Source organism: Furipterus horrens, unplaced genomic scaffold (assembly GCF_987537825.1).
Source record: "Furipterus horrens unplaced genomic scaffold, mFurHor1.1.pri manual_scaffold_3, whole genome shotgun sequence".
NCBI classification, from domain to species: domain Eukaryota; kingdom Metazoa; phylum Chordata; class Mammalia; order Chiroptera; family Furipteridae; genus Furipterus; species Furipterus horrens.
This window is the reverse complement of record NW_028327173.1, coordinates 167979000-167999760: the sequence shown is the minus strand read 5'-3', so window position 1 is coordinate 167999760 and position 20761 is coordinate 167979000. Positions and strand designations below refer to the sequence as shown.

At 37.0% G+C, this 20761-nt stretch overlaps 1 protein-coding gene and 1 non-coding gene across 4 annotated transcripts in view; both read left to right on the top strand.

The window, feature by feature from the left end:
• The window catches only part of DPP8 (dipeptidyl peptidase 8), a 54638-nt gene that overhangs the window by 28231 nt on the left and 5646 nt on the right, over window positions 1–20761 (top strand). For 2 of the 3 annotated variants that reach the window (XM_090270789.1, XM_090270788.1), the window contains exons 13-20: window positions 2675–2754; window positions 5240–5392; window positions 5668–5803; window positions 8169–8314; window positions 15825–15971; window positions 17185–17337; window positions 18740–18882; window positions 19437–19548. In XM_090270789.1, the coding sequence (XP_090126915.1) occupies window positions 2675–2754; window positions 5240–5392; window positions 5668–5803; window positions 8169–8314; window positions 15825–15971; window positions 17185–17337; window positions 18740–18882; window positions 19437–19548 (1070 nt within the window). Of the gene's footprint in view, window positions 1–2674; window positions 2755–5239; window positions 5393–5667; window positions 5804–8168; window positions 8315–15824; window positions 15972–16368; window positions 16486–17184; window positions 17338–18739; window positions 18883–19436; window positions 19549–20761 lie in introns of those variants that run through there. The other variant, XM_090270790.1, reaches the window with a different exon arrangement.
• Window positions 15349–15479, top strand: LOC150016654 (small nucleolar RNA SNORA38). The gene has a single exon (XR_016510323.1). It is a non-coding gene; the product is annotated as a small nucleolar RNA SNORA38 (small nucleolar RNA).

The window sequence follows — 20761 nt, the reverse complement described above, 5'->3', positions numbered from 1 at the left end:
CTGGCTTGCAGGTTCTGTCCCATGTTGGGGCATGTGTGAGAGGCAACCCATCGATGTTTCCCTCTCTTTCTCGTTTCCTTCCCATGTCTCTAAAAAATATATAAAATCTTTTAAAAACTTTACTATTTTAAGTATACAGTTTAATGGCATTAAGTATATTAATATTGTTGTGCAACCATCACCAGAACTTTTTTCATCTTCCAAAACTGAAACCACCCAATAAATACCCAGTTTAGTGAGAAATCGCTCCTCATTCCTTCCTTCCCCTCGGCCCATGGCAACCACTTTCTGTATCTGTGAATTTGACTATTCTAGATACCTCATTCAAGTGGAATTATATAGTATTTATCCTTTTATGATTGGCTTATTTTACTTAGCATAATGTTCTCAAGGTTCGTCCATGTAACATGTGTCAGAAAGTCTTTTCTTTTTATGGCTGAACAATATTCCACTGTATGTATATACCACATTTTACTTATCCATTCATCTGTCCATGGACACTTGGGTTGCTTCCTCCTTTTGGCTGCTGTGAACATGGGTATGCAGAGATCTGTTTGAAACCCTGCTTTAAATTCTTTTGGGTATATACCCAGAAGTGAAATTGCTGGATCATATGGTAATGATATTTTTGAATTTTTGAGGAACCATCGTATTCTTTTCCATAGTGGCTGCACCATTTTCTATTCCTATTAGTAGTGAACAAATGTTCCAATTTCTTCACATCCTTGTCAACACTTGTTATTTTCTTTTTTTTTTAATAGCTGCCATAGTGGGTGTGAAGTTATATGTCATTATTGTTTTGATTTGCATTTCCCTAATGACTAGTGACATGGTGCATCTTTTCAGGTGCTTATTGGCCATTTGTATATCTTCTTTGGAGAAGTGTGGGTTTTTTGTTTTTTCAACATGGCCTTTTTTCTTTTAAGGTTTTATTTGTTTTGTTTTTAGAGAGAGGGGATGGGAGGGAGAGAAACAATCGATTGGCCACCTCATGCAAGCCTGCAACCCAGGCATGTGCCCTGACCAGGAATCAACTGGTGACCTTTTGGTTTGCAGGTTGGCACTCAATCCACGAGCCACACCAGCCAGCTCTCAACATGGCCTTTTAAATATTCTTATTTGGGAAACAGCTATATCTTAGGACTAGCATAGAAAATGCTACCTATGACTCTCTTCCTTTCCTTAGCCTAATTTTTTAAAAAACGAGCAAGATCTTATATATCTAAGATGGAGAGTTTCTTCCCTGAGAGCCTTAGTTTAATATGGCCCTTAGTGTGAAATTGTGCTGTCAAATCTTCTGTTTTTCAGAAATGAAATCCATTTATGGAATTCCAGATAATGAAATGATGAAGACTGGTCAGAGAGCTATGAATAGTAATTAATTAACTAAAATACTTAAGGGACAGTAATAAAAAGATGATAACTTAAAAGAAGAACTGTCACCTCAGTTAATATTCATCTCAGAACACCCTGCCACTGTTCCCTCTCAGCGTCTATTTCTGGGCCCTTCAATTTGTTTACCTCTTCTTTCCCTTTCCCTCCTTTTTTCTTAGCCTTTCTTGCTCCAGGTCTTTCTCCTTTTCTTTAATGTCCCCTTTATTTTCCTCCTCCTTTCTTTTTTCTTCCTTAAGTGGCTATAATGTGAAAACAATTAGTACTTGTTTTATATATGTGTATATAAAATAATATTTATTTTATGGCCATCGAATTTAAAGTACTAGGTTGAATTTTTGTATCTAATTTGAGTGGCTCTAGTTGAGACCCTGTACCATCTCCTCATCTCAGCCTTCCCGCAGCCGTCACTTCCACAGCCGCAGTTAGCAGCAGCTAGGCAAAGAGAAATAGTTTCCAGTTTTTAACCTCTTCCTTAAGCCACTGAGGGAGCCTCATCTACCAAGACAGAATTTCATAAAGACAAATGGGCATGTTGGCATTTAATATGGTACTACCCAATTCATTTTTAGCAAATGGAGAAAAAGTATTAAAATTTTCCTCCCGCGGCTTTTAAAGTAGATTGTTGCATTTCTAGAAGAAATGCCTTGTTGACCCATTAGGCTTTGTCTAACCAAAAGTCTGAATGCAGGTGCTTTTGAGTTCTTCTCTGGCTTTGTCATGAGAATCTATTTTGCTCTTTTCACTTTATTTGCATGGATCATTCCATTATTATTCCAGAGTATTGTGAAGACCCATAACTTGGAATTTTTTTAACTATAGATCTTTTTGTTTTTAAATTAAGGTGAAATTCTCAAATTTTTAATTAACCATTTTAAAATGAATGGTGGCATTTAGTATATTCAGTGTTGTGCAACTACCACCTCTTAACTAGTTTCAAAACATTACTTTCTTTTTTTATTTATTGATTCTAGAGGGGGTAAAGAGAAAGAGAAGGAGATCAACATCTATTCGTTGTTCCACCCATTCATGCATTCATGAGTTGACTACTATATATACCCTGACCCGGGGATCGAACCCACAACCTTGGAGTATCAGGATGACACTAACCAACTAAGCCACCCTCTCCAGGGCTAGTTCCAAAACATCTTCATTATCCCAGATATAACTTGAAATTTTTAATGTACCTTTTTGGACAAAAAGAGTAGAATACTATTCTTTAGTGTTCCATTTGCTTATAGTTTAGTGTAAAATGCTGAATTATAACTATATTTATCCTTAGGTGATTTCAAGTGTCCTATCAAAGAGGAAATAGCAATTACCAGCGGTGAATGGGAAGTTCTTGGTCGGCATGGATCTAACGTATGTTCTTTTATTCTGCTGATATGTTTGGTCAACGTCTGCTACATATCACCTCAGCGTTTTGCAAAATTAAGTTCAGGCCTAAAAGAACTCAAGTTGTTAGAAAAGAAGAATCTTAGTTTAAATTATAAATCTCACCTATTTTATAGCCCTGATATTGGATGTGTACTCGTTATTACAGATTACCATTTTCAAATATAGAGTTGCTACTTAATAACAAGGGCTACATACTTCTCAAGTCTGGCAAAATTGTAAATTAAGATATAGTTTGAAAATTACTTTTAAATCTCTTACAAACTACTCATGTCATTTCTACACTAGAAATTACGTTACTACTTTTGAGGTAGTGATTCTTCTTCATTCACCTATTTATCTTATTTCACAAATTTAAACTTTCATTCACCATCTGCAAAGAGTGATGTTATACAGAGCATAGATTGGTAAGAGCAAAGGGGAACTCTACCCTCTGTTTCACTCTAAGCATATAGCTTTCTGTGGTTATTTAATGAATTATATATATATATATTTTTTGCCTTTCATAGTACTTTATATTTGTTTCAACTTTCAGTTAGGTGGTCAGTTTCATGAGATCTCTTAAGAACTGCATCCTTTATATGTGTGATACATACAGTTAAGTTGATGTATGATACCAGGATTTAGTGAAGGCCTGTGATTTCCTCACATTGATTTGGAGATTTATTGAAGGATTGTGTATACTGGCTACTAAGAGAATTCATTCATAGTCCCCAAGGTGACTAAGGAGAAAGAATGAAGATCCAGGTCCCAGGTTTGTTTTCGTTGGTAAAAATTGTAGAATATCATAGGCAACCTTTAAAGTCTTAATTTTCACTGAGAGTCTCGTATGGCCTTCTGGTTATATATACAGTTTCTTTTCTGTTTAGGGACCTTGGATGTTATTGTCAAATGAGAAAAGTCTTATTGTGGAATTCTAAGTTTTGATAACAAAAACTTACACTAATGTAAACTTCCTGCAGTATAATTGGGTAATACTTAAGGAAACCCCTAAAATTATATTTACATTGACCTGAACTTCATTTGGGCAACTTAAACGTCTTTCTACTACTTGCCATGATGGACATCAACTTTCTTCTTTGTTTATGTCATGCTTCTTTCTGTGATGTGTTTGTATCTTTGTTACTTTTCTATTTTCCCTCTGTTTTTGCTTTATTTTTTTTAAGTTACCTTTTTCCTTTACTTTTGCCAGTGTCCTTGTTCCCACCCAAAGATTTATAATGGTAATAATTGAGTAAGGATTTGAGACTTTTAAGCCTGTGTGCCTCTTCCTGTTGAGGGGTGGTTCTCAAAGTCTGGTCCCTGGCCCAGCAACAAACAGTGCATCAGCATCACCTGGGAACGTTTTAGAAATGAAGTTCTCGGGCCTACGCCATACCAGAGTCTCTGGTGGTGGGACTCAGCAAGCTGTTTAACAGCCCCTCGGGTGATTCTAATACTTCTGTTGAACAAAGTTAGGAGGTGAGGAATTAACCAGTTATTTTTTCAATTTTGAAAAACCTGTCTGCCAACTGCTAGGACAAGAGCAGAACCAGTCCCAACCTTTTTGCATAGATTAACACATACCTGGGAAACTTCATGAATATTTGTTCTTCCATTTCCTATCACTTGTATTGTTTCTGTGTATGTCATATACAGAATCTCAATTATGTTTATTGAAGAAGCAGCAGCTTCCTGTAGAAAATGTGGCATTTAAAAATACTTGCTTTTAAAAATGTATCTGGGTTTTCTTTGGTTTGTAAAAAAATTTTTTGAATTTTATTAAATTTGTTTGAGTAGGATAATAAAGGATTGTTAAAAGAAACAAGTAATTTAAGTAATTTATTTAGAATCTTGTGACTTGGGAAAAATATTAAGTGAATTCATCTCTGAATTTACTTGTAATTTTTTTGAGTTCTGAATGAAGACTTAAAAGATCTTATCCATACTTATTTATAAACTATACCAGTATTGAAACTGTGATTGAGTTCAATTATTCCCCAGCCCAATAGATAAAACACTTGCAGATTTGTACAAAAGACCAAAAAGTACTGTCTAAGATAATACTGTACTAACTGAGAAATATATAAGATGCTGAAATTAGACTCTGTTAAGTGTGAATGAATGGTTGACCTAAGCTGAAATATAGCTATTATTTTTTCTGTAGAAGGTTGTCATTTTAATGGAATGATTCTTGTATTTTAAGAAAAGCACACATTCTGACCATATAGGAAACTACCAATAGTGTACAATTCTTGTGTCCTTTTTTATTCTGGATAGGTTCTATTCTTAGCTATAAGTCATAAACAAAACTGACAAGCTTATTAACATTTGCGGAAAAAACTTTTTTAAAGAAGCATAAACAAAAGGGTGGCTCAAATGATTCTGAATAACATTGGGGGTTGTTGGTTGAATTACTGACCTTGCCAAGGTCATGCTAGCACTGATTTTTATGTTGTTGTCATTTTGGCAGATCCAGGTTGATGAAGTCAGAAAACTGGTATATTTTGAAGGCACCAAAGACTCTCCTTTAGAACATCACCTGTATGTGGTCAGTTATATAAATCCTGGAGAAGTGACAAGGCTGACCGACCGCGGCTATTCCCACTCTTGCTGCATCAGCCGGGTATTAAGTCCCTGTTTGAAAAGGGTTTCTTGCCGTATGAAAAAACCTCTACTCATGTAATACTCCTTTGGAGCAATATGAAAATTGGCAAAATTGGGCCGCAGAAGTATGATTCTCTTAGGAAACACTGAAAAGTTTAGCCTTAACTTCAGTATTGTGTGTATATGTAAATGGCCAGACTCATACACCCCTTCTGTAGCATCACTGCAGGTGTAGTAGCAGATAGTCATTGTAGTTTTCCCTGGGGAAAAAGTAACTGTTTCTCTTTTCTTCAGCATTGTGACTTCTTTATAAGCAAGTACAGCAACCAGAAGAATCCACACTCTGTGTCCCTTTACAAGCTGTCAAGTCCTCAAGATGACCCAACTTGCAAAACAAAGGAATTTTGGGCCACCATTTTGGATTCAGCAGGTACTCATTTCCCTAAACCTGATCTTAAGTAATATTAGTACAGAAGTGCTCTAAAGCCTCTGTGTATTTCCCTGTTTCCTGGACAGTCTTTCCATCTCTCATTGCCACCTATTCCTGAGCTGCTGGGTTTCTGATTGATCCCACCTCTCCTATTCTATCAACTACCAGTGATATAGGTGGTCTTAAAATTTTTTATTTCTTTTTTTTTTGAGACTTTATTTATTTATTTTTAGAGAGAGCAGAAGGGAAGAAGAAAGAGAGGGAGAGAAACATCAATGTGTGGTTGCCTCTTGCACATTCCCAACTGGGGACCTGGCCTGCAGCCCATGCATGTGCCCTGACTGGGAATCGAACCAGTGACCCTTGGTTCGCAGGCCAGCTCTCAATCCACTGAGCCACAGCAGCCAGGTTATTTCTATTTTTTATGTGAAGACCCTCACATAAAGGGGCTGGATGCCCCTTTTTTATTGATTGATTAATTGATTGATTTAGAGGGGAAGGGAGGGAGAAAGAAATAGAGAGAAAGAGAAAAAAACATTGATCTGTTGCGTCTTATATGTGCCCTGACCAAGGACCAAATCCAAAACCTAGGCATGTGCCCTTATTGAGAATCAAACCAGCAACGTTTTGCTTTGTGGGATGCTCCCCAACCAATGAGCCACACCAACCAGTGCTGGAAGGTCTTTTTGAAAATAGGATTTAAATAGTATATTGGTCAGGAAGTCATTTATTCACATGTTTGGATGATTACCCAGATAAATAAATGAACTTGAGGATAATGTACCCTGAACTAGTCATACTCTGAGCAGTGAAGCTCCAGCTTTAGGGAATAACCAGCTGGTAGCTTTCTTGAACTTTTAAAACACTTGCAGTGGCCATCTTAATAAAAGATAGAACACTTGTTCAATATCGGAGTGAGGAGCACTATGAATTATTTATTTTTAAAATGCTTAATTTCTTTAAAAAATTGACTGATTTTATGTATCTTTTAATCCACTATATCCCCCAATATTTTTCCTGTTAAGTATTTTCATGCATTAATATTTGCAAGGAATTAAGAATTTGTATAAAACCAGAGGGTGTAGTTATATTCTGACATGCACAAGCAGAATTTGTAATATGGTGATGGTTTCTGCTTAAACTGTAACATCATCCAATATACACAGACTTAGCATAGGTCTGTATAGCTTTGGTGAACCAAAGACTGATAAAGACTTTTAATCCTCACCTGAGGATATCGTCGGCAGCCGTCCGTCTCGAGAGACGATGGTGTAGCTTAAGAGTCTATCTGCACCGCCGAGAATGGCTGTGCAGTCCGACTCGGGAGTGACATGGTATCTGTCTCCTCCCGTGTTGAATCGACATCATGCGATGACGCTGAAGCTACAGAGCCTGGGCAGGGTAATATGGAGGGTCTGCTGTTGCCCATGCAGCAGACCCCCCCTCTCTTCGCAGCTGAAGGGTCCAAGGGAAAGACGGAGTCGATACAGCTTGGGTTCAGGTGCGCCGCAGGAGTTGCCGGTGTTGACTACAACGTCAAACCGCCTTAGGGACTCCGGCTCCGGATTTTCTGCCGGGGTTTACTCCCTTAGCCTTTCCCCTGAAGAGGTATGCCGCAAGGCAGCGGAGGTTTTTTGGAGTCAGAGTTTTCCTTCTCTGATGTACCCTGACTGGAAGATCGAACCAGCGTCACTTAGCTCGCAGGCCGACGCTCAATCCACTGAGCTAAACCAGCCAGGGCCCACCTGAGGATATGTTTATTGATTTTAGAGAGAGGAAAAGGGAGGGGGATTAGAGAAAAACATTGATAAGTTGCCTCCATACTCTACCTGACCAGGAATCGAACCTGCAACCTTTGGGTGTTTAGGACAATGCTCCACCAAACTGAACCACCTGGCTAGGGCCCTGACTTTCTTTTTTTCTGGCATCTGATTAGGCTTATTCTCTAATAATCAGAAACAAATTTTATTGAGCACCTGCCTTGAGCAGCTTAAATTGTCTAAGTTAAATTTTTGCTTCCAGTTTCTAATCAGATATATGTATTAACCATCAGTAAGTTACACTGAACTGAGTACAAAGTATTTGTATAGTTCTGCATGTAAATATCTCCTAGGCGCTAAAGATTATTCAAAATACTGTGTGTTTATTTTTGACATAGATAATTTGATATGTTCATTAGGTTTTCTTTTTAAAATATAAATGTTGCTTAGTTTTTGTTTTTTTTTTGTTTTTTTTGCCTATAACCTGAAAGGAAGATGGTCAGTTATTTGTGTGGGAGGTTGTAGATTTATTTTTTTCTTGCTCTCAGATTGTAGAGCCCCCATAGCAACTTCTCTTACAGACTCTGTATGTTGTTTCCTTGCAGGTCCTCTTCCTGATTATACCCCTCCAGAAATTTTCTCTTTTGAAAGTACTACTGGATTTACGTTGTATGGGATGCTTTATAAACCTCATGACCTACAACCAGGAAAGAAATACCCCACTGTGTTATTCATATATGGTGGTCCTCAGGTGGGTATATTTTATTACGTATTACATATATGTGTGTGTGTGTGTGTGTGTATAATTTTTTAGACTGTTTTTTTAATGTGTAGTCCATCATTTAAGTTAAGATTTGAGCATTGTTGAGTCTGCTGTTATTGATTCTGGCTTATGTTCTAATTATCCAGTTTAGGAATTCAGGAAACTGGATTTTGTTAGATATCTAATTTGTAAATCATTGTCAGTTTCTTAATTTACACCAAGGACTGTAACTGTCATGGGGAATGGCATATTCCTATCAGTAGGTAAATATGTTGTTTTCTCTCTAAAGAAATTTGTTTGGGAAATGAAATTAAATAATTAAATTTCTTGGTAAATAAAGAGTCTTAACAGCTAATTTTAGAAAGCTATGATAGCCTGATGAATACCCCTCTCTTCATTCTAAGGCTATATCTCTTAAAAAAACAGAATACTTTAATTAGCTAGTTAAAACAACTGTTATACTACTATTTAGCACTGAAAGAAATTTAACCTTGATTTTCTTTTTTCTTTATTAAAATATTAGAATATGAGTATTAAGTAAATTCTGTTGTCTATCAGAGTAAAATATTTGGGATAGGTGAATTGGTTAATTGGAAATTTTTAAAAATGTTTATTATTAATTATATATCTTACATTGAGCCATTGAAGAAATTGAATATAATTACATTGTTTTTATAATGTAGCTCTTGGACTCAGTAAAGATCCTTTATAATTATTCCCTGTTATTTAGTATCTGAAAATATATCTAGGTCCAAAGCCATCCAAAAAAATAAAAGTAAAATAAATACATAATCCATAAAATCTCAGTGGTGATCTAGTCAATATATCAAGTTAAATCACTTTGCCCTAATTAAATATGTTTTATAAATAAACATGATTTGCATTCATATGACAGTTATCTACACATAAATATCATGAAAAATCATGAAAAAGTTAAATTAGGCTTTTGTTAAAAACTTGAAGCCATATCTTTGTAAACATTTTTTTAAAAGGGGCTTAATACAAAGAAACTCAAAATAAATTACAGGACACTCTCAGAAGCTTTATATGTTTTGTTATATTATTTTGATATTAAGGCTAAGTAAAAAGGGTGTTTTTCTTTCCAATGAAGAAATAATATATGAAATATGTGAAAACACTGTAAAAACTATCTGGTTATTTAGATTTTAAGACCAACACCTTATATTAGTAATTAAGTTTTAAAAGTCAAAGCCAAATGAAAAGATATGCAATATCACTAGTCATTAAGGAACTGCACATCAAAACCACAATGAGATACCACATACCCATTAGGAGAGCTATTTTTAAAAGAGGGAAATAAATATTGACAAGGGTATGGAGAAATTAGAACTCTACTATGGAAAACATTATGGCAGTTTCTTAAAAGTTAAACAGAATTACAGTCTGATCTAGCAATTCCATTTCTGGGTGTGTTCCCAAAGCAGAGACTTGAACAGACACTTGTACTCCAAGGTTCATTGCAGTATTACTCATAGTAGCCAAAAGGTAGAAGCAAATCAAGTGTCCATTGACAGATGAATTGGTAAACAAAATGTGGTATATAATGAAATATTATGTAGCCTTAAAAAGGAGGAAATATAACATGGATGAACCTTGAGGACATTGTGCTGAGTGAAATAAACCAGACACAAAGGGACAAAATGAGGTGTCTAGAATAAGCAAATTCATAGAAACAGAAAGTAGAAGTTACAAGGGAATGAGGGAGAAATAGGAAGTTAGTATTTAATAGGTATGGAGTTTTTTGTTTGGGATGATAAAAAATTCATGGACAGTGGTGATGGTTGTACAACAATGTGAATGTACTTACTGCTCCTAAACTGTACACTTAAAATGGTTGAAATGATAAATTTTATGTCATGTATATTTTACCATAATGAAAAAATCTCAGTCAATGCAATTAAAACAAAATTGTGTGTTTGGAGTACTTTATAAGCATAACTGTACTTTCTTGTACTTGTAGAAACAATTCCTTTCTCAAAGTGTTTTTTGGAAACATTCGATTTGGTGAGACCTTAAGAGAATCTGGCATTCAGTTTACAGGGAGATTTCCCTAGGAGACTTTGCACGATAGAATCTCTCTGGCACTTCAGCCCATGGGGAGATCAGTTCATCCTCTTGTTGGATAATTTGAGATAATTATGAAGAGGCTCCTTACTGTAAGACAAGTCTTCCTGATGGCCTTGTGAAATTTGATTAAATCATATAAGTGGTCCGTGTTCTTTCTTGGTGTATATTCAGGTGAAAATGTCACAGTTCATAAGATGAGTTGAATTACTTTGTCACTAAATACAACAATGTCTGTATGTTGAACAAAGGTGAAATTTAAAGCAATGAATATTTCCCATTAAGGTCATCAAGGCTTAGTTCTTTAAACTCTTCATTGGTAATAACTCTGTGTTTAAAAATGTCTATTTAACAAATACTTATGATGTTTCCTGTGTGCCAGACACTGCTCTCTAAATGTAAATGTATGAAAGAGCAGGTTAGGTGATATTAGGACACAGGTTTTGAAGAACTGATTCTGAAGGAACTTGTGAGTTTTCAATGTCAAAGGGCAATATGTTTAAGTACCTCCTTCTAGAAGTAACAGGCCTCAAGACTCCAAAGGCAGAAACACTGGCTCTGGGGGAATTTGTGTGTGTGTGTGTGTGTGTGTGTGTGTGTGTGTGTGTGTGTGTGTGTGTGTATTTTATTGCTTATGTTGTTAAAATAGTTACAATTTTTCCCCCTTTGCTCCCCTCCGCCCAGTACCCCCCTTCCCCCAGCATGTCCATGGGTCATGCATGCAAGTTCTTTGGCTTCACCCTTTCCTATATTGTTCTTCTTTTTTAAATTAATTAATTATTTTTTTATAACAATAAAAAATAACAATTCCCCCCTCTCAGACTTAAGATTAAGACCCTTTATAATCTTATAAATGACAATGGTCGAAGGTCTCATGCTCCTCTAGCTGCTTCAAGCTGGACATGGTCGTCGTCCTACCTACCCTTGTGTCCAGAAATCCCTAATAAGAGTGGGGGTGTGGAGGGGATGGTGGCCTTCCCACATGGGGAAGGATCGTGCAGACTTCAGGTCAGTTGGCTGTCCCCGGACCACAGCATGCTTGGTTTAACAGGCTGGCATCCTTGTTGTATTCTCTGGGCCCTTTCTGTCCAAGCTTCTCTGTCTCCTCATTCTGACAGGCTCCTATGTTTGTTTGCCTCCGTGTCCCAGGTCGGGAATTTTTTTTTTTATCAAGCATTTGAGGGCATATTCTGTGGATGACGATAGGCAAAGAAATGAAGTTGTTTTTTTTAAATCCTCATATTTGTGTTCTTCTATACATAGTACTTATTTCAACTGTCTTCCTAAGAAAGAAGGAGAGAGAGAGAAAAAAGGAAAGAAAAAACACCAAAAACCTTTGCCCACCAAACTTCTCCTCTCGTGGTAGGACGGGAAAACATCATTCTCCTATCTTTATTTTTTATTTACCAAATAGTTATTAACTTCCCATTATGCACCAGGTACTGTTCAAGGCAGTGAAGATACCACAGTGCACAAGTCAGACTAATGTTCCACCCTAATAGAGCTTAATTAGGAAAATAAGTAAACAAAAAATAGATAACTTCATAAATGGGAGTACTATGAATAATTACTCAAAAAGAGGATGGCAAAGTAACTAAAATGGAAGTTCTGATAGGAAGATCAGGAAAGGTTCTCTTTACAAGAGGATGAGAAGGAATGAGCCACGTTAAAGATTTGAGGGAAGAGCATTCCGGACAGAGGGAATAGTAAATTCCAAGGTCAAGGTCCTGGGGTTAGAATCAATAGTTGATAACACAGTTAGAGTACAGTGTGTAAGGAAGGAAAGGGTAGGAGATGAGGTCAGAGAAATTGCCAAAGGCCAGATAATGTAGGGTCTCAAAGAAAGTGGTAAAGAATATAAAGCTAAGCTACAAAGTCATACCTGGTTTACATTTTTAAAGCATTGCTCTGCTACCATGTGAGCAGACTATCGGAGGACAAGCACAGAAACAGGAAGGCCACTGGGGTACTAACATTCAAATGTTCAAAAAGAGAAGGTTCTCTACACTTTCCCCAAATCTAGCCCAATAAATGCTCAGTAGCTATTGAGTAAAGATAGTATTGATTCTTACTGATATATTTATTTCTTTAAACTTTTTATTGATAGATTGATTTTTTTTTATAGAGAGAGAGAAAGGAAGGGAGAGAGAGAGAAACATCAATTTGTTTTTCCACTTATGCATTAGTTGATTCTTGAATGTGCCCTGACCGGGGATCAAACCTACAACCTTGGTGATACTCTAACCCTCTGAGTTACCTGGCCAGGGTTTAACTCCTGGCTGACTTGGTTTTCCCATTGGTTTCAGTCAGAGAAAAATTCTTTCTCATTTGCCAGACATTTATTATTGTTTAATATCTATCTTAGTGTCCACCAAACTGTGTAACTTTTGCCTACTAATTAAAGTCTTCTTTTCACTAGGTAGTTTATTTCTGGTGAAACACTAAACTACACTTAATTTCCCAGTCATTTTGAGTATAGTTTCTAGGGATATAAAGGTATTTAAGAATTATTCTACTGACTTCCGGCCAAGATGGAGACATAGACAGACACGCTGCGTCTCCCTCCACAACTAAGAAGGAATACAACTACCTCAAAACTAGAGACAACCAGAAGTTCCAGAAATTCAAACTGCGTGGAAGTCCAGTAAACAAAGATATAAAGAAGAAATACTCATCCAGACAGGTAGGAGGGGCAGAGCCGGGCAGAGAGGACGCAGTGTGGTGGCGGTGGCAGCAGTGGCAGCAGCAGGCTGGCAGAAAGCGCCGACATACATTTTAAAAAGTCAGGAGGGACACCTGTAGAGCATTCCCAGCTCCTCACCAGACCTCACGGCTCACAGTCCCAGCACTGGGGAAGGTCAAGCCTCACTGCTTCTGACTGTGCAGACCAGTGAGGGTTGGGGTGGAGGCAGAAACTGCCGTTCTCTCAGCAGAGTCTGCTTGTTTATAGGGCCCCCATGGTCTTAGAACGTCCGCAGACCCACCCACTCCGGGAATGATGCCAGGGCAGCAGCTAGAGGGGCACCAGTCCAGTGCAGAAGTGGGAGAGGTGCCTGGAAAAGGGGCGAGTGCTGGGCAGGCGGCATTGTTCCCTCTCAGACCCCTCCCCCACATAGAGCGCCACAACGTGGTGAAACAGGTCACCCTGTACTGACAAATACCTAAGGCTCCGTCCCTTAAAATGTAACAGGAGCAACAGCTCTACCTGGGACGTGGAGGCAAACAAACACAGGAGCCTGTCAGAATGAGGAGATAGAGAAGTATGGCCCAAAAGGGGAACAGATCAAGGTTCCAGTGGGAGAACTAAGCGACAAGGAGATAGCCAGCCTAACATATGAGGAGACAGACAACCTAACAGATGCAGAATTTAAAACACTGGTGATAAAGATGCTCACAGGCTTGACAGGTATGCTTGAGTACGGCAAATGCATAAGGGAAGAAGTGAAGGCTATGCTAAGTGAAACGAAGGAAAATCCACACAAAACCAGTGGTTAAGGGACGGAAACCGGGGTTCAAATCAATGATTTGGAACATGAGGAAGGAAAACAGTCAACCAGTGCAGAATGAGGAAGCAAGAATTGAAAAAAATGAGGGAAACTTCCCAAATTTTGTGAAGGAGATGGACATATAGGTCCGGGAAGCATGGAGGGTCCTGGGCGAGCTGTACCCAGAGGGGACCACACCAGGACGCATCATGACTGAGATGCCAAAGGTGAAACATAAAGAGAGAGTCCTGGGGGCAGCAAAAGAGAGGCGGAGAGTTGCCTACAGGGGGGTGCCTATAGGACTATCAGCTGATTTCTCAGAGGACACTTTGCAGGCAGGAAGGGACTGGCAAGAAGTATTCAATGTGAAGAAAAGCAACCTACAACCAAGATTACTCTATCCGGCAAAGCTATAATTTGGAATGGAAGGGCAGGTGAAGTGCTTCCCAGACAAGATGAAGCTAGAGGAGTTCATCATCACCAAGCCATATGAAATGTCAAAGGGACTTACTTAAGAAAAAGATCAAAACTATGAACACTAAAATGACAACAAACTCACAACTATCAACAACTGAATCTAAAAAATAAAAACAAAATCCAACTAAGGAAACCAGAATAGGAGCAGAATCATAGGTATGGGAATCATTTGGAGGGTTATCAGCTGAGAGGGGGATGGGGGAGAAATGGGGATATGGTGCAGGGACTAAGAAGCATAATCGGCCCTGGCTGCTGTGGCTCAGTGGATTGAGCGTCGGCCTGCGAGCCAAGTGTCACTGGTTCAACTCCCAGTCAGGGTACATGAGTAGGTTGCACGTCTGGTCCCCAGTTGGGGGCGTGAGTGAGAGGCAACCACACATTGATGTTTCTCTCCCTCTTTCTTCTTTCCCCTCTCTCTAAAAATAAAATAAATAAATGAACAAATTATTTAAAAAAAGAAGAAGAAGAAGAAGCATAATCGGTTGGTACAAAATAGACAGGAAAGTTAAGAATAGTATAGGAAAGGGGGAAGCCAAATAACTTATATGCACGACCCATGGACGTGAACTAAGGGGGCTGGGTTTGCTGGAGGGAAAAGGGGTACTGGGCAGAGGGGAGCAAAGGGGGAAAAAATTGGAACTACTGTAACAACATAATCAGTAAAATATACTTAAAAAAAAGAATTATTCTACCTTTTGCACTCATTTGTGTAACAGGAAAAAAGCAGCTGGTCATGGTGTTTTATTAAAATACTAAGTTTTCCTGCTACTGGTCTAAGACAATACCACAAGAGATGAGTAGGGAAGAAAAATGATCTATTTATTCTTGTCTATATCATTTGAATGACACAGTTTTAAAGTCATTAGTTGTTCAGTAATTGCCCTGAATTAAGTGTGTTAAGAAAGACAAGGGTGATAAATGGTAATGGAAGAAATACAATAAAAAAATGAAATTTAAAAAGAAAGAAAAGAAGTGCCCTCCTACAAAGGGTGTCAAAGGTTCCCTGCCTTTTGGACCCATAAGAATTGGTTGAAAAGAAATGTGGACTTGGAGAAATCCGGGATCAGCTTGCTCCCTTCAGGCTTAAGGTCAACTGTCCTACATAGGGAAAAAGAAAAGAAGCGCAATAAACATGAAAATGTTTAAGCTAATTTAAAAATAAATGGGGGTGGTAGTTACTAATAAATAAAGTCTCAATTACACTAGATGAGTAAGTTCTAGAGATCTACTGTATGTTGTCCTATAATTAATGATATATTGTACACTTAAATTTTTGGTAAGAGGGTGGATCTCAAATTAAGTGCTTTTGCCCACAAAAAAATAAAATGTCTTTTTAAAGGCAAAAATATTAAAAATTTAAGCTTTCTACTTTTTGCAGTGTCCTGCCTCCTATGCTTTTGTATGCATGCTACCATATAATAAATTTCACTGAAGTCGTATTTCTTCCTCAGGTGCAGTTGGTGAATAATCGGTTTAAAGGAGTCAAGTATTTCCGTTTGAATACTCTAGCCTCTCTGGGTTATGTGGTTGTAGTGATAGACAACAGGGGATCCTGTCACCGAGGGCTTAAATTTGAAGGCGCCTTTAAATATAAAATGGTATGTGAACATACAAACATTTTTCTTTTAAAGACACGTTTCTGGTGCATTGTTTGGTGTGAAATCCCAGAGAGAGTAGGGGGAAGGAGCTGTGAGTGAATGAGACAGTGAGTGTTAGTATTAGAGTTCGGGGGTGGGAGGGAAGATGCAATTCGATCTTCACTAGGCTAGCTCATGTCTGCTCGTATGTAACTTCGGGGAGCTGAGATAGAACCACTTTTACATAGAAATAGCCTCTTTGTTTTTTGTATGTCTAGCTTAGCCAGACGGCAGCACCATTTAGCTTTCAGCATCCTGTACACTATGGAGAGGAATAACTGAGATTTGTTCTGTCCTCTGTGAAGAGAGAAACAACTGGTTAGTGCCTTCCTTGTGACAAGCCTCTTTCTCTCTACAGGAAGCTTTAAATGCTACCTTTTAGAGATGTCCCATGTCCTTTCTGCTGCTTTGGGAAATGATGAGAATCCGATGTTCCTTTTGCACAGTAATGCAGTTACTGTGTTTGCCAGTGTATTGGACATGCTGAGTAAGACATGGGGATTTTCTCCCACAGCCAGTTCTTTGACCTTATGTTGTATTCTCATGTAAGTTTTTTTTTTGTTTGTTTTATTTTGTTTTCACTCAGTGAAGTGAGATTGTGTGCACTGGCAGGCCTAGTAATACAGACAGGGTGGTGGTGGTAGGAGTTAAAACTTAATAGGACTTGAAAGAAATAGTATGTTCAGTTCCTAGAGGTAGACTGTGGGGAACTAGGAGGATAAGGCCTCAAGAGTGATTCCTTCTGCTATACTGCATTACGTTTTTAAAAAGGAGAGGTGAAATTAGTTACCCACTGAAGGGGGCTAATTTTTCATCTTTGGGTATGGGAAGGCTTGTTACAAGGAAGATGCTGACTCTTAGCAGACAACAGAACAAACGGAGATGGGAAATACCCGTATGGCAAGGGGCAAGTTTGGGTTGCAGCAGGAAAGAACTTTATGACTAATGGATAACTAAACTCTCAGACTAGCAACAGAAGCTATAGGCTCCTATCTCTAACACAGTTTTTAAAAAAAAGTTTTTCAAGCAACAGAATCTCAATTGATAATGAATTCTAATTAAAAAAAAAACCACAGGTATTTTTAGTAAAAAAACATTTATTAATTTAAAAAGCACTCTTATAATGAGACTTTTATTCATCAGAATCAGTGAAATGTTCTCCCTTTTTTGACAGGGACAAATAGAAATTGACGACCAGGTAGAAGGACTCCAGTATCTAGCTTCTCAATATGATTTCATTGACTTAGACCGTGTGGGCATCCATGGCTGGTCCTATGGAGGATACCTCTCCCTGATGGCATTAATCCAGAGATCAGATATTTTCAGGGTATGTGACTTCTATTGTACTTATGTTGGTAATAAGGATAGAATTTTCTATAGATTGAGAATATGAGGAAAATGCTGATTTTTTTTCTAAAGGTTTACAGAGTTGGTAGTATTATGGAATGTTAGGGTTTCTTTGTTTAAAAACAATGTAAGATAATAGAAATATCTATCAACTTGTGATAGCCAAATGAGTTATATATTTACAAATCTATTTTAAAAAACTACTTGTCAACTTGGTGACCAGTTATTGGTTATTTGTAGACATATGCCAAAGATTTTGAGAGTTAGTTATGATTAGTAAAACACACAAGCATATATATTGGATTGTAGTTACTTGTTAAATTATTGGACTGCAATTTCTGCGGGACCTGACTACCCCTCAGATGTACTGTATCACTGTATCCTCAGCAGCTAAGCACAGTACTTGTCATCATATAATAGGTCTGAATTAAATCTTTATTAAATGGACAAATTATTAAATATATAAATGACAGTTACAATTCTATAAACTTCTTAGAAAAATGTGCTAGAAGAAAATATATAAAGATACTAGCAGTTGTTAAGGGAGTGGGAATTATGGGTAGTGGTTTTCTTTTTTATAGGATGGGGGAAAAGTAGGTTTACAGTTGTTCGTATGGAAAATGATACAGTAATTAATAAATAATAACACAAGAATAAACGGTTTCATGTACTCACATCTATAAACCTACTTTTGCCCCCCCTTGTATTTCAATAACATGATTTTATGCAGTGAAAAATAATTTTTATTTCTAAGAATAAAAATGATAGGGTTTCTGTTCTTTCGTGTATATTCACATAATTTTTATTTAAAATAACCACAAAATGAACCCTGAAAACTGTCATAATTTGTCCAGGCTTATAGCTGTCAGGAATGTACCTGTAACATTTAAATATAAAACCATGTGTGGGAACCTTAAATTGAGGTAACTGTTTAGTGCTTAAATATATTTCATTCATTGATTTAAAACCTGTCTGCCAACAGAAGCTTTAAAAAATTGACTGCTTTTCCTATGTATATAAAGCTGATAGGCACTTCTTGCACATTTTTCCCCCAGTAGCAGGAATGAGTTTCTACTGAAGCATCCATGTGTTCTAGTTCAGTGTCTACCCTTTTAAAAAACATGTTTATATTTCAGTGAGCCCAGGTTAAGGGTTTGGTGTATAGCATGCCTATGGAACAAAACGCTAACTGTCTCACAAAGTATCAAGTTCTTGACCTTGGCACTCCACTTTGATTTTTTTGAGTGACCTAAGACCACGTAGCTCTAGTCGTGAGGCTAAAGCCTAAGGATAATTTTAGCCTGTGAATTTACTTTTACAGATTCTCATTGCTAGCTCTTCTTTTCTGGACCACACTCAACTATCACTGTTGCCTTACGCAGGTTGCTATTGCTGGGGCCCCAGTCACTCTGTGGATCTTCTATGATACAGGCTACACGGAACGTTATATGGGTCACCCTGACCAAAATGAACAGGGCTATTACTTAGGATCTGTGGCCATGCAAGCAGAAAAGTTCCCCTCTGAGTAAGTTCAGGCTTTAAAATTAAGATTATAAATTTAAAATTGTATTTTTAAAAGTTTTCTTTAATATTAATAATGAAAACTACAAATACTATTAACCAAGACTAATATTTTATAGAATAATAGAATGGCATGGGTGTTTCTCAAAGCTGAATTATAGGATAGTTCATCTTTTTTTTTCCCTACAAGTTATATTAGACGCAATTTGCATGTGCTAAAGGAAGTTTAAATGCACTACTATATAAGGTGGAAAACATTTTATCTCTGATTGTTTTACAAATGGTGTTTATGATTTTTCTTTTTCTGGGGACATGCTATTGATGTGTGCTAATATTTTAATAGGAAATTTTACACATGATGTTTTTACTTTCTTAATCTTTTATACATGTAGCATCTAGTTAATATATTACAAATATAATATTGAAAATGTTGAATCCTCATTCTAACATTATATTATAAGGAAGTTAACATAGTTGATTGTGATTAGTTTAAAGGAGCTAAGTGGGTTGTCCAGATACTCTGTCTTGCCTAATCCTGTGGTATTTCTATTTCTCCAGACCAAATCGTTTACTGCTCTTACATGGATTCTTGGATGAGAATGTCCACTTTGCACACACCAGTATATTACTGAGTTTTTTAGTGAGGGCGGGAAAGCCATATGACTTACAGGTGAGGTTTTCTACACTTTTTAAATTAGTAGTGATTAGTGATTGATATAATAAACTATGGAGTAAGGCTGAATTTTCAGCTGTAGCCATTCTTAGCTTAAGAGAACTAAAGTGATAGGCATAGTTAGTAATGCCTCTAGTTGGATAAAAATTGAGATTCTGTTGTAGTCAGGCTGAAACCTGGCCTGTTGGATTCTATGACTTATGTATTGGTATCTGCTTTCAGTTCGTAATCATGGAAAAGGTGACAGGAGTCCATTTACCATCCTCCTTTGCTTTCCTTCTTCCCCTTGCAAGGGTGAGGAAATGTTACCTGATATCATTGTTGCAGAAAGGATTTTTAGGTCATGAGTACATTACTCAACTAAGAAGATTTTAAGAGAAACTCTTCCTCCTTTCTACTTCTTATATCTATTAAATGCTCATAAGAAATGAAAAATGTTCCTTTTTCCTTTTTTATGTTTCAGTTGACATTTATGTAGGTAAACTATGAGATATTTGTCTATGGCAGCAGTAATCAAGTATTTTTGTCCTCTGTACACACCAAACAGCTTTTGTGTATGTGGGTTATATTTCTCATGTAAGACATTAAAACTATTAAAATGTTTAAAATATTTATTTAAAAATAGTAATAATAGACTATTACATATTAATAAAAATCACATTTTTATGGGAGGGGGAGAATATTTTCCAAAACAAAACAAAATTTACTCATAAAAATTGCACTGCTTTACATTTTTGTAAATCCCCTTAAATGTCTGGCTTAATAAGGAAGTCACTTGGATTCTCATAGCTACTTCTAGATGCTATCTGTTGCAAATTGTTTTGTCTACAGTATATGAAGAAAATTCAGCCTCACAGAATATGTATTTAAGAAATGAGTTTAGCCTTCTTAGATATTGTGGGATATTCTTTGATACTATAAAACTGGACAAATATTAGTTTCTTAAAGTTAGTTTTTGTGTGGAATCTGAGCCATTTTTATAAATTTTTCATACTGTGTTACATTATAATCTATTGGATCTTGTATTTCAAATGGATCTTTTGTGCATGCAGTGGTCATCTGGAAAATATTGGTTCACTGTGTTATGCTAGTCTTCTAAATGTTGGCTCATATCATTATCCAGTGTTTTAAAACTCACATGAAAATTCCAGTGATCTCATCAAAAAGTTTCTTAAGTTCATACTGGGAAGCTCATGAACCAGTAGTAGTA